Genomic DNA, 15,929 nt, shown 5'->3' with positions numbered 1-15,929 from the left:
TGTCATCTCCCAACTGAGCAAGTATGGCCTTCCCCACATGCTCCAAGGGGCCAGTGGAGAACAGAGCCACTACAGGGACAGAGCCTGGATCCCCAAATCACCACACAGAGCACAGTCCCCCTCGCTTCCACACACAAGCAACAGCAACAAACACAAGACTGTCATGTGAGTGAAGAAATAAATCCTTTATTAGGTTAAGCATCTATGATTCGGGCATCATTACAACAGATTGCCTGCTCAAACACCATGACAGAAAGAGGCACCAGTTTACCTACAAGAAGCAGTTAAGTTTATGCTCAGGCAACAGAAGCAATGCTCTAATCTCAGATCAAATGCAAAAATCAAAAGATCACCTTATGTAGCCCAAAGAATTAAGTTTCCACTTGCCCAGGCAGACACACCTCATCAACCCTTATTAGTGTTTTCAACTTGCTTTGATCATGACCCTCCACCCTGAGTAAGAAATACATCTTACATTGCAACCGGGTCTCATATTTAGATATATAGCTGAAAATTTTCACAGAACAGTATTTGCCTTTACAGCCGGATGATGAATTTTTACTTAATTCTACTGATTTGCAATGCTGGTGACCGTCCACTAATTTGATTTCACAATTCAACCGGGTCTCATATTTAGATATATAGCTGAAAAGTTTCACAAAACAATATTTGCCTTTACTACACAACGAATTTTTACTTAATTCTACTGATTTGCAATGCTGGCGACCGTCCACTAATTTGGTTTCACAATTCACTAGTAGGCTGAGACGCATGGTTTGAAAGCACAGCGTTACCAGGCTCCACGCATTTTTGTGATCTTTGTAAAGCCACTCCACACATGTAGACACGTGCTTAACTAGGAAACAATTTGCTATTGAGGATTCAGAAGTGAACTTGATATCAGGTGTTTACGAAAAGACCAAACAGCTTGAGCAGAAGCCCTGGGGAGCTTGAACAAGGGGAACAGAGACAAAGCTGACTTCAGCAAGAGCCGGCGGATCACACACTTTAAGGCAACTCTACACTTTGCACAATGACAAATGTTCCAATGTGTGGGTGGTGCTAAAATGGCTACGGAAGAAAGGGGAATATTCTTTCACACCAGATAGCTCGTGCTTGCACATGGGCATCTGCATGGGTGTGTTTACAAGGAGACAAGGGCTTCCCGTGGGCCCTTCTGGGTTCTAAGTGCTTTAGCCACGTTAGCTCATTTAGAGAACAGACAGACTTACATCCACACAGATACTGCAGGAAGCCACGCAAGGGTTTCAAAGCAGCGGATACATTGCTAGGGAAATCTGGCAGGCAAGATTGCCCTCTAGGGACATAAACCTGGGCAGGCAAGGCTGTCTCTAGGGACACAAACCTGGGAGGCAAGGCTGGCCTCTAGGGACCCTACAGCAAAGCAGCTCATCGCTGAGCCTCAGGCTGCACAGGGAAAATGTCACCTGCCACACACCCCGGGAGCCCACGGAGCCTCCCGCCAGCGTGGGCACCACACGCAGCAGGGTGGGGTCCCAGGGCCCACCCCAGCGCGTAGCCTTTCTCCTTCTCATGGGTCTTCTGATGCTCGGCCAGGGCCAGGCTGAAGTGGAAGGTCTTCCAGCAGCCCTGGCACGCGTACAGCTTCCTGCCGCTGTGGCTTCGGAGATGGTCAATGAAATGTGAGATCCACGCAAAGGTCTCCCCACACTCGCTGCACGCGTAGGGCTTCCCTCGGGACAGCCCAGGCTCATCGGCAGCAGAGCAACTCGCTCCCAGGGACCCTGCGCCGAGGCCAGATGCAGCGGGCTCCTTCACATGGCGCTGCTGGGGGTGGCTCATGCTGGAGACAGGCTCAGAGCCCTGCCCGCCCACATCCTTCGAGTGGGGCCTTTTTCTTCCAAGGCCTTGGCGTGGGGCAGCTGGAGCTACAGGCACAGTAGGGCTCTCCCCTGCTGTGCCCCTGTCCTGGGCTGGCTCCCGGATGACTGACTGCCTCTGGGCTCTGGGGACAGGGCTTGGTTCCCTCTCCTGAGGTTCCAGAACCTTCTGCGGCTGCTCTTCCTCCTCCGGAGCAGCACCCGTCAAGGGGCAAACGAGAATTTCCCTTGTGATCCTCTCCATCAGCGTCTCGCACATGCTCTCTTTACTTTCCTGCCACCTCCTATCCCCTAAAACAAGGTCACGGTGTGAGCAGTCCCACCTCCCAGGGCTCAGAGAAGTAAGCTGCCATGTGAGCAGGAAACCTAACAAAAGGCGTGGGCTGGGGGCTGTGAAGATGGACAGGATGGAAAGCCGGAGCAAGGGAGAAGCGGGTGAGGATGTGAGAGGGCTTTGCATGCACACCATCAGTCAATACCCTCCACAAACCCAGGGGCAATGGGTTGAAACAAAATCACTCAGAAGACTGCCGTGTGTCCCCATGTGCTTTCCCTTTTCTGGCACTCCCTGAGGTCACAACTGCCCACCTGCTGGCACTCCCGGCCTGTCTTGCAGCCGAAGTGGCCACGTGAGCAAGCTATGGTCAATGGGATGGATGCACAAGTGTAAGGTTTGTGCAGGGGCTTCCTCCTTCCTGCAGCTGTGGATGTGGGAGCCACAGCAGCCATCCCAAACCGCACGAGAGCAGACACTGGCAATGCAGCCATGAGCTGGAGGGAGCCTGCATCCCTCACCAGGAAGGGCCAAATAATCCCCTATGTGGTAACTAACGTGTTACAATGGCAGCCCCCAATGAAGCCGGTCTCCTGGGATTTGGGCCCTTGGAGAGTACCCCCTCCCCCACATGCACACACATACAAACCATGCACATTGGCTTGGCCACATGACCTACTATGGTCTACAGGACATTAAGCATGCATGACAGAAGCAAAGATTTAAAAAGCACTTGCACAATGGTGCCTCCCCTCCTGGAATGCTCCAGAACTCAAATGCCATGCCATGAGGAAGCTCAAACTAACTACTTGGAGGGGCAACATGGAGAACGCAGGTTGACAGCCTCAGCTGAGCTGCCTGGCAAGAGCCAGCACTAACCGCCGCTGGTGTGAGTGAGACCACCAGGGACATTCCAGCCCAGCCAAGCTTCCTCATGACTGTGGCTGTGTATGCGGCCCAGCAACCAGCAAAGGGAGCATAACAGACGCCCATCCCATCCCAGTCAATCCACAGGATCATAACCACCAACACTGCTGCTGTTTAGGAGACTGAGTTTGGGGGCCGTTTGTGACACAGTGAAAGATTGTTAGAACACCTGGATTCCTGCCTCCTGCTCTGACACTGGGGTGGGGGGCGGCCAAGGTACAGGACAGGTGGTGGGAGAAGAGCGAGGTCAAAGTTGAGGAGCTGTGGGGAGCTTCCACCAGCCTTGGAAAGGTGCCCCTCTACCCCAGCCTCACCAAGGTTCTCAGGCCTCACCTGAGAAGCTGCCTTCCGGTGGTTCGGCTTCAACCAACCGAAGCTCCTCTGTCTCCAGCCTGCAGGTGTCATCAGGCTGGGCGAGCTGGTACCCTGAGTGCGATCAAAACACACAAAAACAGAGAGACACTGAAGCCAGAGTAGAAACCAGCCAATCATGTGCCTCAAGCCCCATGGGCTGGCCAGGAAGGGCAGCAGGGCCTCTGCTCTGGACACTGTCCTTTCCTCTGCCCTGGACACTCACCGAAGCTGCCTCACTCAGAGCCCTGGAGTGCTGGGGGTTCCAAGAACACTGGGGAAGGGGTGAAGAAGAGGGCCTACCGAGACAGAGCCGGACAGCCAACAGGGAAGTGGGGGAATTCAATGGAGAGCAAAGTCAGAGAACATAAAACTACAACCACAAAGAGCTCAGACGTCTGTGTTGGGGCTTGTGTTGTGGGCAATTATGTCCACTCAAGAGAGAAGAGCCATGAAGGCCAAGAGGCTCCATCTGTGTACCAAGGACGACAGTAAAGTTGACGACTGGTGCCAGGAGGCCTTTCCACATTTGGAAGCTTTGGGTCCTATGAGCAGGGGCTGCAAACTCAAAACCCCAGGGCTGTGGCAGAACTCAACCCTGTACAGTGAGAAGGGTGGGGCCAAGGTGGAGACACAGGCAAATTCATTCACCGTCAAATTTGTCCAAAACGCCGTGGGGCCTCAAGGCGCCTGGGTGGCTCAGTCGGTTTAAGGGTCTGACTTTGGCTCAGGTCATGATCTCATGGTTCGTGGGTTCAAACCCCACACCGGGCGCTCTGCTGTAAGCATGGAGCCTGCTTCGGATCCTCTGTCTCCCTCTCTCTGCCCTTTCCCCACCAGCATGTGTGCACGCTTTCTCTCAACATAAACATTGGGGTGCCTGGTCATGATCTCACGGTTCGTGGGTTTGAGCCCTGTGTGTCAGGCTCTGTGCTGGCAGCTCAGAGCCTGGAGCCTGCTTTGGATTCTGTGTCTCCCTATCTCTCTGCCCCTCTCCTGACCTCACTATCTCTCAAAAATAAACATTAAAATGTTTTTTAATAAATAAGCAAATATTACAAAAACAAACACTGTGGCGGGGCGGGGGGGGGGGGGGGGGGGCGCCTGGGTGGCTCAGTCAGTTCAGCATCTGACTTTGGCCCAGGTCACAATATTGTGGTTTGTGAGTTTGAGCCCTGCGTCAGTACTTGGAGCCTGGAGCCTGCTTCTGATTCTGTGTCTCCCTGTCTCTCTGCTCCTCCCCTGTTCATGCTCTGTCTCCCTCTCTCTCTCCCTCTCTCCCCCTCTCTCAAAAATAAACATTAAAAAAACAAAACAAAAAACACTGTGGGGCCGTAACCAACGCTCCATGTGGGAGTCGGAATCCCCTAGGCCAATCCTCTTGGAAGAGGACAGGGTACAGCATGAGGCTGTGGGGGACAAGTCTCACCCCACAGGAGCAGTTTCCGGAAGGTCTTCAGGTTCTCCTCTGCCGGGTCCAGGTGGCCCCATTCCCCCAGGTACAGAGGCATCTCCGGAAATGTCAACTTCTGAAACGGCAGCACCACCACGGCTGAGGCTTCCCTTCCAGAGGGAGGGTGGACCCTCAGTCCCACAATCACAGTGAGCACAGCGGGGGTGGCACCATCCTGGGGGTTCTCACCCACCACCTAGCAGGGCCTGGACCCAGATCCCAGGTTAACACGGGGGCTGGGTTTCTTCGCCTCAGCACTATGGACTTTCTTCTGGCAGGACCAACCCTGGGCACTGCAGGCTGTTTCCCAGCCTCTTCCTCTGGGTATTAGCAGCACCTCCTCCCCCAGCCAAATACTGACAACCAAAGCTGTCTCCAGATGTCACCAAATGTCCCCCAGAGGGCAAAACCCCAACATCTCTTATCTCCTCCATCCCTGCATGGGCCCCAGGCCGGCACCCAGGGGACAGGGGGACCAGGACAGCCACGCTTACTGCCCTTAGGAGAAGCAGTCACCCATGACAAAGGCCACAGAGGAGACAAGTGCGCCATGGGCCCCACGAGGGCTGGAAGATGTGTCCACCGGGCAGGGGATAGGGCACGACCAGGCCCAGAATGCTGAAAGGGGTACGGCAGTGGGGAGGGAACCCTGCAGGACAGGGGCAGCTGGCCTGGCAGGAGGTGAGAAGGAGGCTGTGGTGGCAGGAACAGTGCACTCGCCCAGAGGAGACAACAGAACAGGGCGATGGAAGCAGCTAAAGGGACTGGGGCCTGGGAGTCACCACAAACCAGGTTGGTAGGGGGCTGACAGAAAGGGACCACCTGTCCAACACCCCCAAGGGGGCACTCGGGCCCCTTTGTTCTGATCTCAGAGACCTCTCCTTGCCTCAGCCCCACCTCCTCTTGGCTTCCTGGGGAGGGAGCAGCCTAGGTGTGCAGCCCAGGAACCTCAGCCCAGACCCCCTTCTCCTGTGGCTGGGCTCCCATCCCTCCCAGGGCCAGCTGGCAGCATATTAATGACAGGGGCAAGGAGAGAGCCTAATAAGCTAGGGGGACAGCTCCTCCTCCTTGGGGACAGGCCCTGAGAACCCTGGACAAGACAGACCCCACGCACCTTTGGCTCAGCCTTAGCAGGCTTGGGCTGTTCGGGTTTCTTGTCCCCGGCACACCCTTGTCCCAGAAGCACAGGGTCTGGAGCAGGACAGGCTGGTAGAAGGGGACACAGAGCTGAGCAGACTAGTGTCACACAGCTGGGCAGCCCAAGCCAATCAGGGAGACCCCAGGGCCCCCCACGCACAGGACCCAGGAAGAGAGGGAAGAGTTGTCAGACTCAGAGGCAGAAGGTCTCAGCGCTCATGTCACGGTAGGTCTCAAGCTCAAGGGACCCTACAATTGTCCTCAGGTGACAGAGCAGAGTAGCCAAGAAGAAAGCAAAAAGAAGCTCACGGTCAACAGTGGCTTTCTAATGGAAGCCCACAAAGCAGGTAACACTTTTCTACCAGTTAGATTGGTGGAAATCTTAAAAAGCAATGACACAATACGGCATAGATGTGGGCAAACGGGCACCTTGTGCACTGGCACCGTATGTGCTACAAAACTTCGCACGACCATGCAGAAATGTCCTTTGTCCAGTGATCGTGAGGAACCCACCTAAACACGCAAAACATCCACACAAGGCACATGCCTGCGGACATTTCACGGTGCATTTGTAGGAAGAGGCAGAAACCTTAATGGCCGTAAATCCCAACTCTAGGCCAAGGAAGGGCGGATCCTGTGAAATGCCGAGAAAGTAAGGAGATGGCGCTGCCTGGATGGGCCTGGGTGGGTGAGACGTTGCTCCACGCAAACAGCACGAGCTCCAGCACGAGTATATCGTCTCCAGGGACACTGGCCACAAGCCCTCTCAGGGCTCAGGGCTGAGATGTGTGTGAGTGTGTGCAAGAGATGAAGGAACACGTGCCAGGGCACACCATTTGGTTTTAGCTGTGGAGGGCACATGGAGGCGGGGGAGATTTTCTTTGTACCTCAATGCTTTTCGGTGTTTATGGTAAAGCATGTACAACCCGCGTAATCTTTGAAGATTAATTATAAATAGCTGTCGTGTTCACCAGAGCCTACAGGAAGAAGTCAGTCAGCACAGACTGCCAGACCTTGGCTCCCATGAGAACCTCCGTGGCATCTGCCTCATGCCCTCCCCCAACCAAGCACTGGCCCACACCCGTCCCAGGGCTAACTGCTCACTCACAGATGTTGGGGGCGGCCTGGGTCTCACTGGGCTCCATGTCTTCGCCAGTCTTCACGGACCCATCTGGTAATAGAGCAGATGGCAAAGGCTCAGTGAGCTTCCCACGCTGCCCCTCGCTCAGAGCTGCGGACAGCCCCATGGCAGACTCAACAGCATCCCTGTTTATACTCGAGGGGAAGTGAGAGATGTGCTAACAATCACACAGTGAACCTGCAGGGGGTGGGAGCAGACAAGGCTCCAGGACCCCATCACCAGCAGTCCCTCAGGCCCCGCCCTCTGACGTGGTAGAGACTCTGCCCACCCAGCCCCAGCGCAGAAACAGATACCCAGGACATTTACTGTTTTTAAGGGACTGGTTCCCCCAGCTTCCTTGTATCTGGAAGGCAGATGTGAGGGCAGGAGCCCAAGCAGCCTTCCCAGCCCATGAGGCAACTCTGGGCAGGGTGGTGGGGCTGTATCCCTGCTGAGGAGCTACCCCAGCAGTTCAGGGCTGCTCACCTCTGTGCCTCTTATACACAGGGGAATTCAACTCTCAGGTAAGCCACTGATTGGAGTTTGGGCCCTATGCTGTCAACTTTACTCCTCCCAGGGCTGACCACCTCCCTTCCTATCTCTTCTGTGCTGTGCTCTCCTCTGGGGTGGTGGGCTCACCTGGTTCCTCTAGGGCGTCGGCAAGGTCCTTCACCAGGGAGGCTGCCTTCTGGCAGTTCTCAGGATGCTGTGCCACCACTGAGGACCGTACTTTGTCCGGCAGGGCGCTCAGGAACTGCTCTAGCACCAGCAGCTCCAGCATCTGCTCCTTGGAGTGCGCCTCAGGGCGCAGCCACTGGCGGCACAGCTCATACAGCTGGTCCAGGGCCTGGTGGGGCCCTGCAGCTTCCTGGTAGATGAAGTTCCGGAAATGCAGGCGGGAGGACTCAAGGTTGGCAGGGACCTCCCCAAGGCCACTCCTGGAGTCCTCTTGCTGGTCCTCAGCTGCTGATCCTAGCATGGGCAGTTCTGGGGGAGCTGGGGAGCTCCTGGGGTTGGCAAACGCCTTCTCCAGCGGCAACATCTTTCCAAACCTACACTGGGAAATGTGACTATCCAGGGATAGGGCACCTGTCGTGGAGGGCAAGTTCACGTAACTGCAGCTGCAAGGGAGAAACACCAGGGATGGCAGGATGCTCTGGGATCTCAGCCCTGCACAGGACAGACAGACATGACTACAGACAGACAATGAGAAGCAAGCCATGGGGCATCCAGACCCCAACATGGATGAGCTCCTCAGTCCCACCCTCCACACCCAGAGTCCACACAGGTTTCCAAGCAATCTGCTTGTTAAGTATCAGCAGAGTCTTGTATGTGTACAGATAAAAATTAACATAAAATGTTGGAAGTGACAACTCATTTTGTAAGACGGGCTATTGCCAGGATTAAAAAAAAAAATCAGTCACAATTAGGATAAAGAAAAGTTACAGGACAATCTCACTTTCAAAGATAAAAATTTTAAAACGTTACTAACTTCATTCCAACAACATATACTCGATGCATGGGATACCATGCCAGATTTGGGTGTATCCCAGACTTCCTTCCACATTTGGGATGCCTAGGTGCCAGGATTGCTCCTCTTCTTAAGACAACTAAAAATCCAAAATACAGCTGAACCTTGAACAATACGGGTTTGACCTGCATGGGTCCACTTTACAGAGCATTTTCTTTATAAATACAGTAAAATACCGTAAATGCGTTTTCTCTTCCGTAAAATTTTCTTAACACTTTTTCCCTAACTCACTTTATTGTAAGAACACAGTACATGATATATATAACATACACAACACAGGTTAATCAACTGTTTATGTGATCAGTAAGACTTCTGGTCAACAGCAGACTATTGGCAGTTAAGTGTTTGGGAAGTCAAAAGTTATATATGGATTTTCAGGTATGCCCTAACCCTCACCTTGTTCAAGGGTCAAATGTAGATCAGTGGACAACCAGCATCTATTTCTGGGAATGACACAGGACTGCAGACCTGGCCTGACCCACCCACAGAACCAGGTGGGAGGTAGAAGTTGACCAGGAGTAGGGAATCGATGGTGCAGGGGAGGGAAGGGACTGTGGTGTTCAGGTCCTGTCAGCATCCTCTCCTCCCCTGGCTGATCCTGATGGGCAGATGCATCACTTGGGAGAAGCTAGATTTGGGGTCTTTAGGTGAAATCTCTTGGTTGTGACCCCTAACAAACACCGAGCAAGCTGAAGGCCAGAAGCCGGCAGGGCCACGGGGGACCAGGCCTCTGGCTGCCAGCTTCGGGCCCACGATGTTCTCACTGGCTATGAGCATCCAAGGACAGAGCTCCAGCTCCTCTCAGAATCTGTGGGGTCTACACTTCTCCCCACACAACCAGAAAACCCTCAGACCCCGCTGGGAGGGAGACACCCCCAAAGAGAAGCGGCACCCAAACCCGGTGGGAATGCTCCCCCTGGCTGAACCACAGAAACCAACCATGTTTTCTTCTGAACACGTCTGAGGAATTTAGGAAAATGTGTGTGAGCACAGCTGTGGTGAGGACGTTTCCTCAGCAATCCTGCTTTTCCAGAGAAAACTCTGCAATGCCGGACCAGGCATTGATGACCTCCTCCATGGAAAGTGAAGATGCACTCTGACATTTCACCAGCGCCTGCGGCCCAGGACCTCGGGGCGGTGGGGGTGTCTGACTCCATGTACGTGGACTGGCAAATCCACAGAGACGGAAAGTAGCTCCGTGGCTGCCGGGGGGCAGACGAGGGGGTCAGGGTCAGAGCGATGAAAACGTCCTAAAATCAGCTGTGGTGTTGGCTGTACAACTGTGAATATGGGCAAAACCACTGAACTGCACACTTTACACAGGTGATCTCTTTTGGGGTGTCAGTTACATCTAATAAAGCTGCTGGAAAGAGAAGAGGTGGCAGAAACCGAAGCACCCGCCGCCGTCCTCTCCCACAGCCTAGACTGAGTCAGAGTTCCATTTCCCTCAAGGAAGAAAGAGCTCGCCAGGCCACCCTTCCCACCGCCCTCCATTCATGTCCTCCCCTCTGTTCCCTGAGCACAACCCCCCTACCCCCCCCCCCCCCCCGCCCTGCTCCCCACAGCAGGCTCTTCTGTGCCAGCCAGGTCTGGGCTCTGATGGGTCCCCCAGGGAGACCTTCCCTCCACGGCCTGCTCAATTCCTCCCATCCATACCTCCTCACTCCCTCTTCCCTGCCTTCCACCTGCCTCTCCCACTGGAATGTAAACCCCATGACAGCAGGGGTTACTCACTGTTGACTGTAAATTATTTTCATCAAGAGCCTTGCTGGCTGTGCCGAATTTTCATTGGCCATTATCCCTGGGATCAGGGTGGTGATATATTGAGAAGGTAAACCTACAAGTGGGATACCTGGACCACTGGGCCTGTGCTATGACCCACTACGGCCCACAGGAGGCAGCCTAACTCCTGCTACCCACTATGGCAATGCTCAACAGGGTGGCCCTTCCTCACACCCCCGCACCAGGGCCCTCAGACTACATAATCTGCTCATTTTGCTGCCAGAGTTTTCTCAGAGCTGCTTTAGCTCTGTGAGTCAACTGCCTGCTTTTCAGTGGCCATTTTTAAAAAAAAATTTTAATATTTATTTATTTTTGAGAGAGGGAGAGGGGAAGAGAGAGAGACAGCGCGAGCAAGGAAGGGGCAGAGAGAAAGGGAGACACAGAATCTGAAACAGGCTCCAGGCTCTGAGCTGTCAGCACAGAGTCTGACGCAGAGCTCAAACTCACAAACCATGAGATCACAACCTGAGCCGAAGTCAGACAACCAACCGACTGAGCCACCAAGGCACTCCTTCAGTAGCCATTTTCTTCCAGCTCCCTTCTATTAAATAATTAAAGTGGTGTCTGTCTGGCCTGGTCTTGCCAGCAGCCCAGTCTGTGACTTATCTTTTCACTTCATGCTCTCTTTTTGCTATACCATAAAGTTCTAATGTTTCTTATTGTCAAATGTGCTTTTTTTCTTCCTAAGAAAGATGTGGAGTTCAGAAACTTGTTTATAAAGAGCTTCCTTCGAATTTTTAATTAGAAATGCACTCAAGATTAGAAATGCACTCAGGGCACCGGTGGGGCTCAGTCAGTTAAGCATCTGACTCTTGGTTTTGACCCAAGTCATGATCTCATGGTTCATGAGTTCCAGCCCCAGGGTGAACCCTGTATCGGGATCTGTGCTGACAGCGTGGAGCCTGCTTAGGACTCTCTGCTCCTTCCCTGCTTGAGCACACTCTCTCTCTCTCAAAATAAATAAACTTAATTTTTTTTTTTTTTTTTTTTTTTAATGCACTCTTGCATTAATTCTGCTAGGGGCCAGGGTTGGCAAATGCAGGACAGGTGGTTTCGGTTGAGACAACTCAACTTCACCTTGGGGCTGAAACAGCCAGAGCACCCGCATGCCATGGGCCTGCCTGTGTCCCCAAACAACTTCATTACAAAAACGGGCTGCTGGTTGGCCTGTAGGCCAGAGTTTCCCAATCCCAGTTCCAGACTCTAGCTCTTTTAACCATGTTTCTGCCTTTAATCTAGAGCCTCACCTGGCAAGAGAAGTGTGCCAGCTCCAGCCAGCTGGCACGACCACATTTATCCCAACAGGCACAGGATACGTGGGGCTTTGTGTGGTAATATGGGCAGATGTGTGGTCACATAAGCAAGTAATTTTGGTTTTCTTAAGATACCACAGGCACGATCATCCTGTCCGGGGCCTGTCTCCACAAAGTTAACCGAAGATAACTCACTAATGTGTGCATGCATGGATCTTATCTTCTCTCATCAGAGCCTCACAACCTGGTCATGCTGCTGCAAGGATGACCTTGTTAGGCAGAGGGACCACCAGAACTCCTTCCTGTCTCCAGATTCCTTGAGCGAGGCCATTCCCCATGGCCCAAGTTCCTCTTGGCTCACTCACCAAGCAGACTTCCCCCCATCACATACACATCTCAGGGCCACTCAGGATTTGCCTCAGATGGGGATGGAAATTTCTTGGAGCCCAGACTCCCCCTGCACCCCATGGACATGTCTGAGGTTGATCCTATGAGCCTGGCCCTCCTGGTCCTGGGATGCAGAGGAAGCCAAGGTGGGGGGGTGGTGTGGGCAGCTGAGCTGAGAGGTCTCCAAGCACTGTGGGCCTCCTGCAGGCAAATCCCTTTCCCACTGGGCTAAGCAGGGCTCACGCTTAGCTCCCAACTCTTCAGCTCTACCTCCAGGCCCTGCCGTGCCCCCCTTCTCCTCTCCCCACAGTCCCACCTCATGTTACTCAGGACATTCACAGGGTCTCCTGGCATCACCCAATAGTTACTCACCCATTACAAAGGGGCGAAAGGTGCCTTTAGACTGAAAAAAAAAAAATGCACATGAAGGGATCATCCTTAACATCTCGGCTGTCCTCTGTGGTTCCTGGCAAGAGCACAAACTCTGGATCCACCCCGGAGCACAGACGGCACGAAAATCAACCAACCTCCTGCACAACTACCTGAGCTTCCCCAAAGCCTCAAGGACAGAACTCAAAGGACAGGAACTCACAGACTCAAGGAACGGGCAGAGGAACAGCAGCAATACACATGTGGCCCTGTACCAGGAAAGGAAACTTCTACAGGATGGTTGGGAGGACTGGGGCAATGGGAGGCTAGACCCTGGTATGGAGAAGAGGGCTGTGAGGTTGTCCACCTTAGCCTCCAAGGGGTCAGCTCAGTACACGTTGTGTCTGTGAGAAAGGAGGGGGGGAGGAGGTGGAAAAGGGAGGGGAGGGGGAGCCTGACAGAGGGAGAAGGGGAGGATGTGGGGAGCGAGGAGAGAAAAGGGCACAACACGTACAAAATACTAACAGGTGAATCAGACCAAAAGGCATGCAGTTGTAAGGCCTTTCCTTAGAACTTTTCTATAAATTCTTTAATAAAAGGTCTAAAAAACATCCTCAGTCGTCCCCACTCCCCCTTGCGGGCTACTTTCACAGCAGCATCACGGAAACCCATTCTTGCCCTCTCTCTTGGGTTTCTTCGCCCACCAAGGGGACCCTACAGCAGGAGCAGACACTTAATTCAAACTGAAGCCATCCCCAGGTGACTGGGAAGAGTCAGGGCGTCTAAGGGCCTTGAGGATCCCCGGGGCACAGACAACGCCTCACCCCCAGCCTCACCCCAGGTCCCACCCCTTGGTCCCACCCCCGGCTCCACCCCAGGATTGCTCGGCCCGACCCCTCACTCAGGTGAACGCGCACACTAGAGGAACCTCCGCCTCGTCCCTGCTCTCCTACCGGGACGCCACAGGCTGTCCCTCCCGCCTACTAGGGGCACCCTTAGCCCTTATGTCCCCTCTCGTAACCCCCTCCCTCTACCAGGCCGCAGGACGGTGCCCTTAACCCTTCCCTATTCCCACACCCAAGATGGGTAGCCAGGCCCTCGTCTACCTGCGGTCTCTCAGCCCCGCCCCCTCCGACCCACACACCTCCCCCACCTCACTTCCACTCCAGGGGCTCCCGGGCTCTTCCCCTCCCCCTCCCAGCCTCCCACCCCAGCCCAACCTCCTCCCTTCCCCCTCCGGGGTCGCTCCCTCCCCATCCTCCCCACCACTCCAGGTCACCTCCGAACGCTGCTGCGCTGCGCACACTGGCGGGACCGCTACGATCCGCTCAGGAAAAGCACGGCGTAGCGCACTGCAGAGCCAGACCTACCTCTTGCGTAGCGGTCCCAGGCCGGTTCCAGCCGCCAGGAGCTCGGAGCGATGGCGTCAGCTCAGACTGCGCGTGCGCGCTGGGCCTGCGCGTCGGACTACGACCCCCAGAAGGCAATTGGCCATCCCCCAGGGTTGGGGCGGAGCGAAGACGCAACGGCTGAAAGGACAGCCAATCAGAGGCAGAGCTAGCCTTGCTCAGCATCTCGCCTCCCGTGCGCCTGCGTCTTTTTCGATCCATAGCAACGCGGTAAAACAGGTGGAGGGGGAAAAAAAAACAAAAAACAAAAACAGGTGGGGGGTGCGCGCAGAAATACCGCCGGAAGAGACTGAGGCAGTGAGAGACACAGCCTAGGAGACACAGCGACAGGGAGTGACAGAAACCAGAGGACCCAGGGCTCCGCATATCCAAAGATGGAGAAATAGGGACAAGGAGTCCCAGAGAATCAGAGATGGTGGGATAGAGAGAAGAGGGTAAAGACACAGGGGGAGGTGAAAGGCAGAGGCACGGTGAAAGGGAGAAAGATCATGGAGGGGAGGTCCAGGGGCGCCTGAGTGGCTCAGTCTGTTACGCTTTGGACTCTTGGTGCCAGCTCAGATCATGATCTCACGGTTGGTGGGATCGGGCCCCGTGTTGGGCTCTGCACTGAGGGCATGGAGCCTGCTTCAGATTCTCTCAGTACCTCTCTCAAAAAAATAAACTTAAAAAAAAAAAAGATTTTTTCTTAAGAAAGAAAAGATCTTTAAATTAAAAGGAAAAAAGGAGGGGGGGGGGCGTGGAGGTCCAGGGGCACCTCAGTCACTAGACCATGCGACTCCATCTTGGGGTCGGGTCGTGAGTTTAAACTCCACCTTGGATGTAGAGCCTACTTTAAAAAAAAGAAGGGGAAGTCCAGAGACTGGGAGACTCAGCTATGGATAGAGACCCAGAGACAGTGACAAAGTCAGGGACAGACTGAAATAGGTAGACCCAGCGTTGGGAAAACAAACCCAAAGACAGGAGACTAAGCTAAGAAGACCCAGAGAAGGTAAAAAGCGGAAACGTGGAGACAACAGAGATGGAGAGACTCGGAGCCCGAGAAACAGCAGTGGGGACACACAGAGACAGAGATATGAAGGCACTGATTGGTTCTGCAGATCCAAGGAACTGATAGAATTTGAAGACTAGCCATGCTGGGGGCTTCAGGAGTCATTAAAATGGTGGGAAACGTAATAGAGGCAACTGTGGTGAGTGATGTGCTCAGAAGGCCAAAGTGGATGCTGCCACTCCACTATACAGCATAGACTGGACAAAGGTTAGGACGCTGCTTCTCATTCCAGAATCTTCTAAATAACAAGAATAAGACTGACATTTTGTGTAAACTTTATTTTTTACAATGTGTATCTAAACAGTTTATTTTAAGTATTTTATTTAAATACAACAACACTCACATTTTTGGGGCATTCAGTTCTATCAATTTTAACTTGTATATCGACCAACACAAAACAAAGAATAGATCCACTGCAGGCAAACTCCTTCCCCCCCCCTTTTTTTTTAATGAGCAGCAGGCAAAAGTTTATTAGAGTATAAGATCAGAAATTAAGACTAGGAAAGCTCACTTTATAGGGAGGGGGCATGGAAAGTGAATGCCTGAAAACAAACTCCTTCCTGATGCTCCCCCGGCCCCAACCCTGGCAACCACTGATCTGTTTTCTGTGGTTATAGTTTTGCACCTTCCAGAATTTCACATAAATAGAATCTCAGAGTAGGTAACCTTTTGAGATTTGCTTTTTTTAGTGAAAATAATTCCTTTGAGATCCATTCAAGTTGTCTATATCAATAGTTCTTTTTTATTGCAAAGTAGTATTCAGTGGTTTGGATATAGCACAGTTTTTTCAAACATTCACCCACTGAAGGACATTTTGGTTGTTTCCAGTACTTTGTTATTACAAATAAAGCTGCAATGAACATTAGTGTAAATGTTTGTGTGTGAATCTTCATAAGTCTTTGTTTCTCTGGGATAAATGCTCAAGAGTGCAACTGCTGGGTTATATGGCAAGTGCATGTTTAGCGTTGTAACATACTGCCATACTCTTTTCCAGAATAGTAGAACCATTTTACATTTCCAGCAAAA

At 52.9% G+C, this 15,929-nt stretch overlaps 1 protein-coding gene across 4 annotated transcripts; it reads right to left on the bottom strand.

Annotated features, from left to right (window-relative positions):
* Positions 1 to 166: 166 nt before the first annotated feature.
* Positions 167 to 13,974, bottom strand: ZSCAN18 (zinc finger and SCAN domain containing 18). Of its 4 annotated transcripts, XM_019818474.3 has the most exons (8): positions 13,817 to 13,855; positions 12,450 to 12,480; positions 7,764 to 8,245; positions 7,113 to 7,175; positions 5,982 to 6,073; positions 4,844 to 4,943; positions 3,397 to 3,489; positions 167 to 2,153 (listed from the first exon to the last, which is right to left on the bottom strand). In XM_019818474.3, exons 3-8 carry the CDS (start codon positions 8,164 to 8,166, stop codon positions 1,411 to 1,413), a joined length of 1,494 nt encoding a protein of 497 aa, XP_019674033.3. In that variant the 5' UTR covers positions 8,167 to 8,245; positions 12,450 to 12,480; positions 13,817 to 13,855; the 3' UTR covers positions 167 to 1,410. The 4 variants fall into 4 exon arrangements, with proteins under 4 accessions (XP_019674033.3, XP_006940809.3, XP_019674034.3 ...); XM_006940747.5 differs by lacking the exon at positions 12,450 to 12,480 and having other exon boundaries at positions 13,817 to 13,974; XM_019818475.3 differs by lacking the exon at positions 12,450 to 12,480 and having other exon boundaries at positions 7,764 to 8,294; positions 13,817 to 13,875.
* Between the last annotated feature and the right edge of the window lie 1,955 nt (positions 13,975 to 15,929).

This window comes from Felis catus, chromosome E2, assembly GCF_018350175.1.
Source record: "Felis catus isolate Fca126 chromosome E2, F.catus_Fca126_mat1.0, whole genome shotgun sequence".
NCBI lineage: Eukaryota > Metazoa > Chordata > Mammalia > Carnivora > Felidae > Felis > Felis catus.
This window is presented reverse-complemented; position numbering and strand designations above follow the sequence as displayed.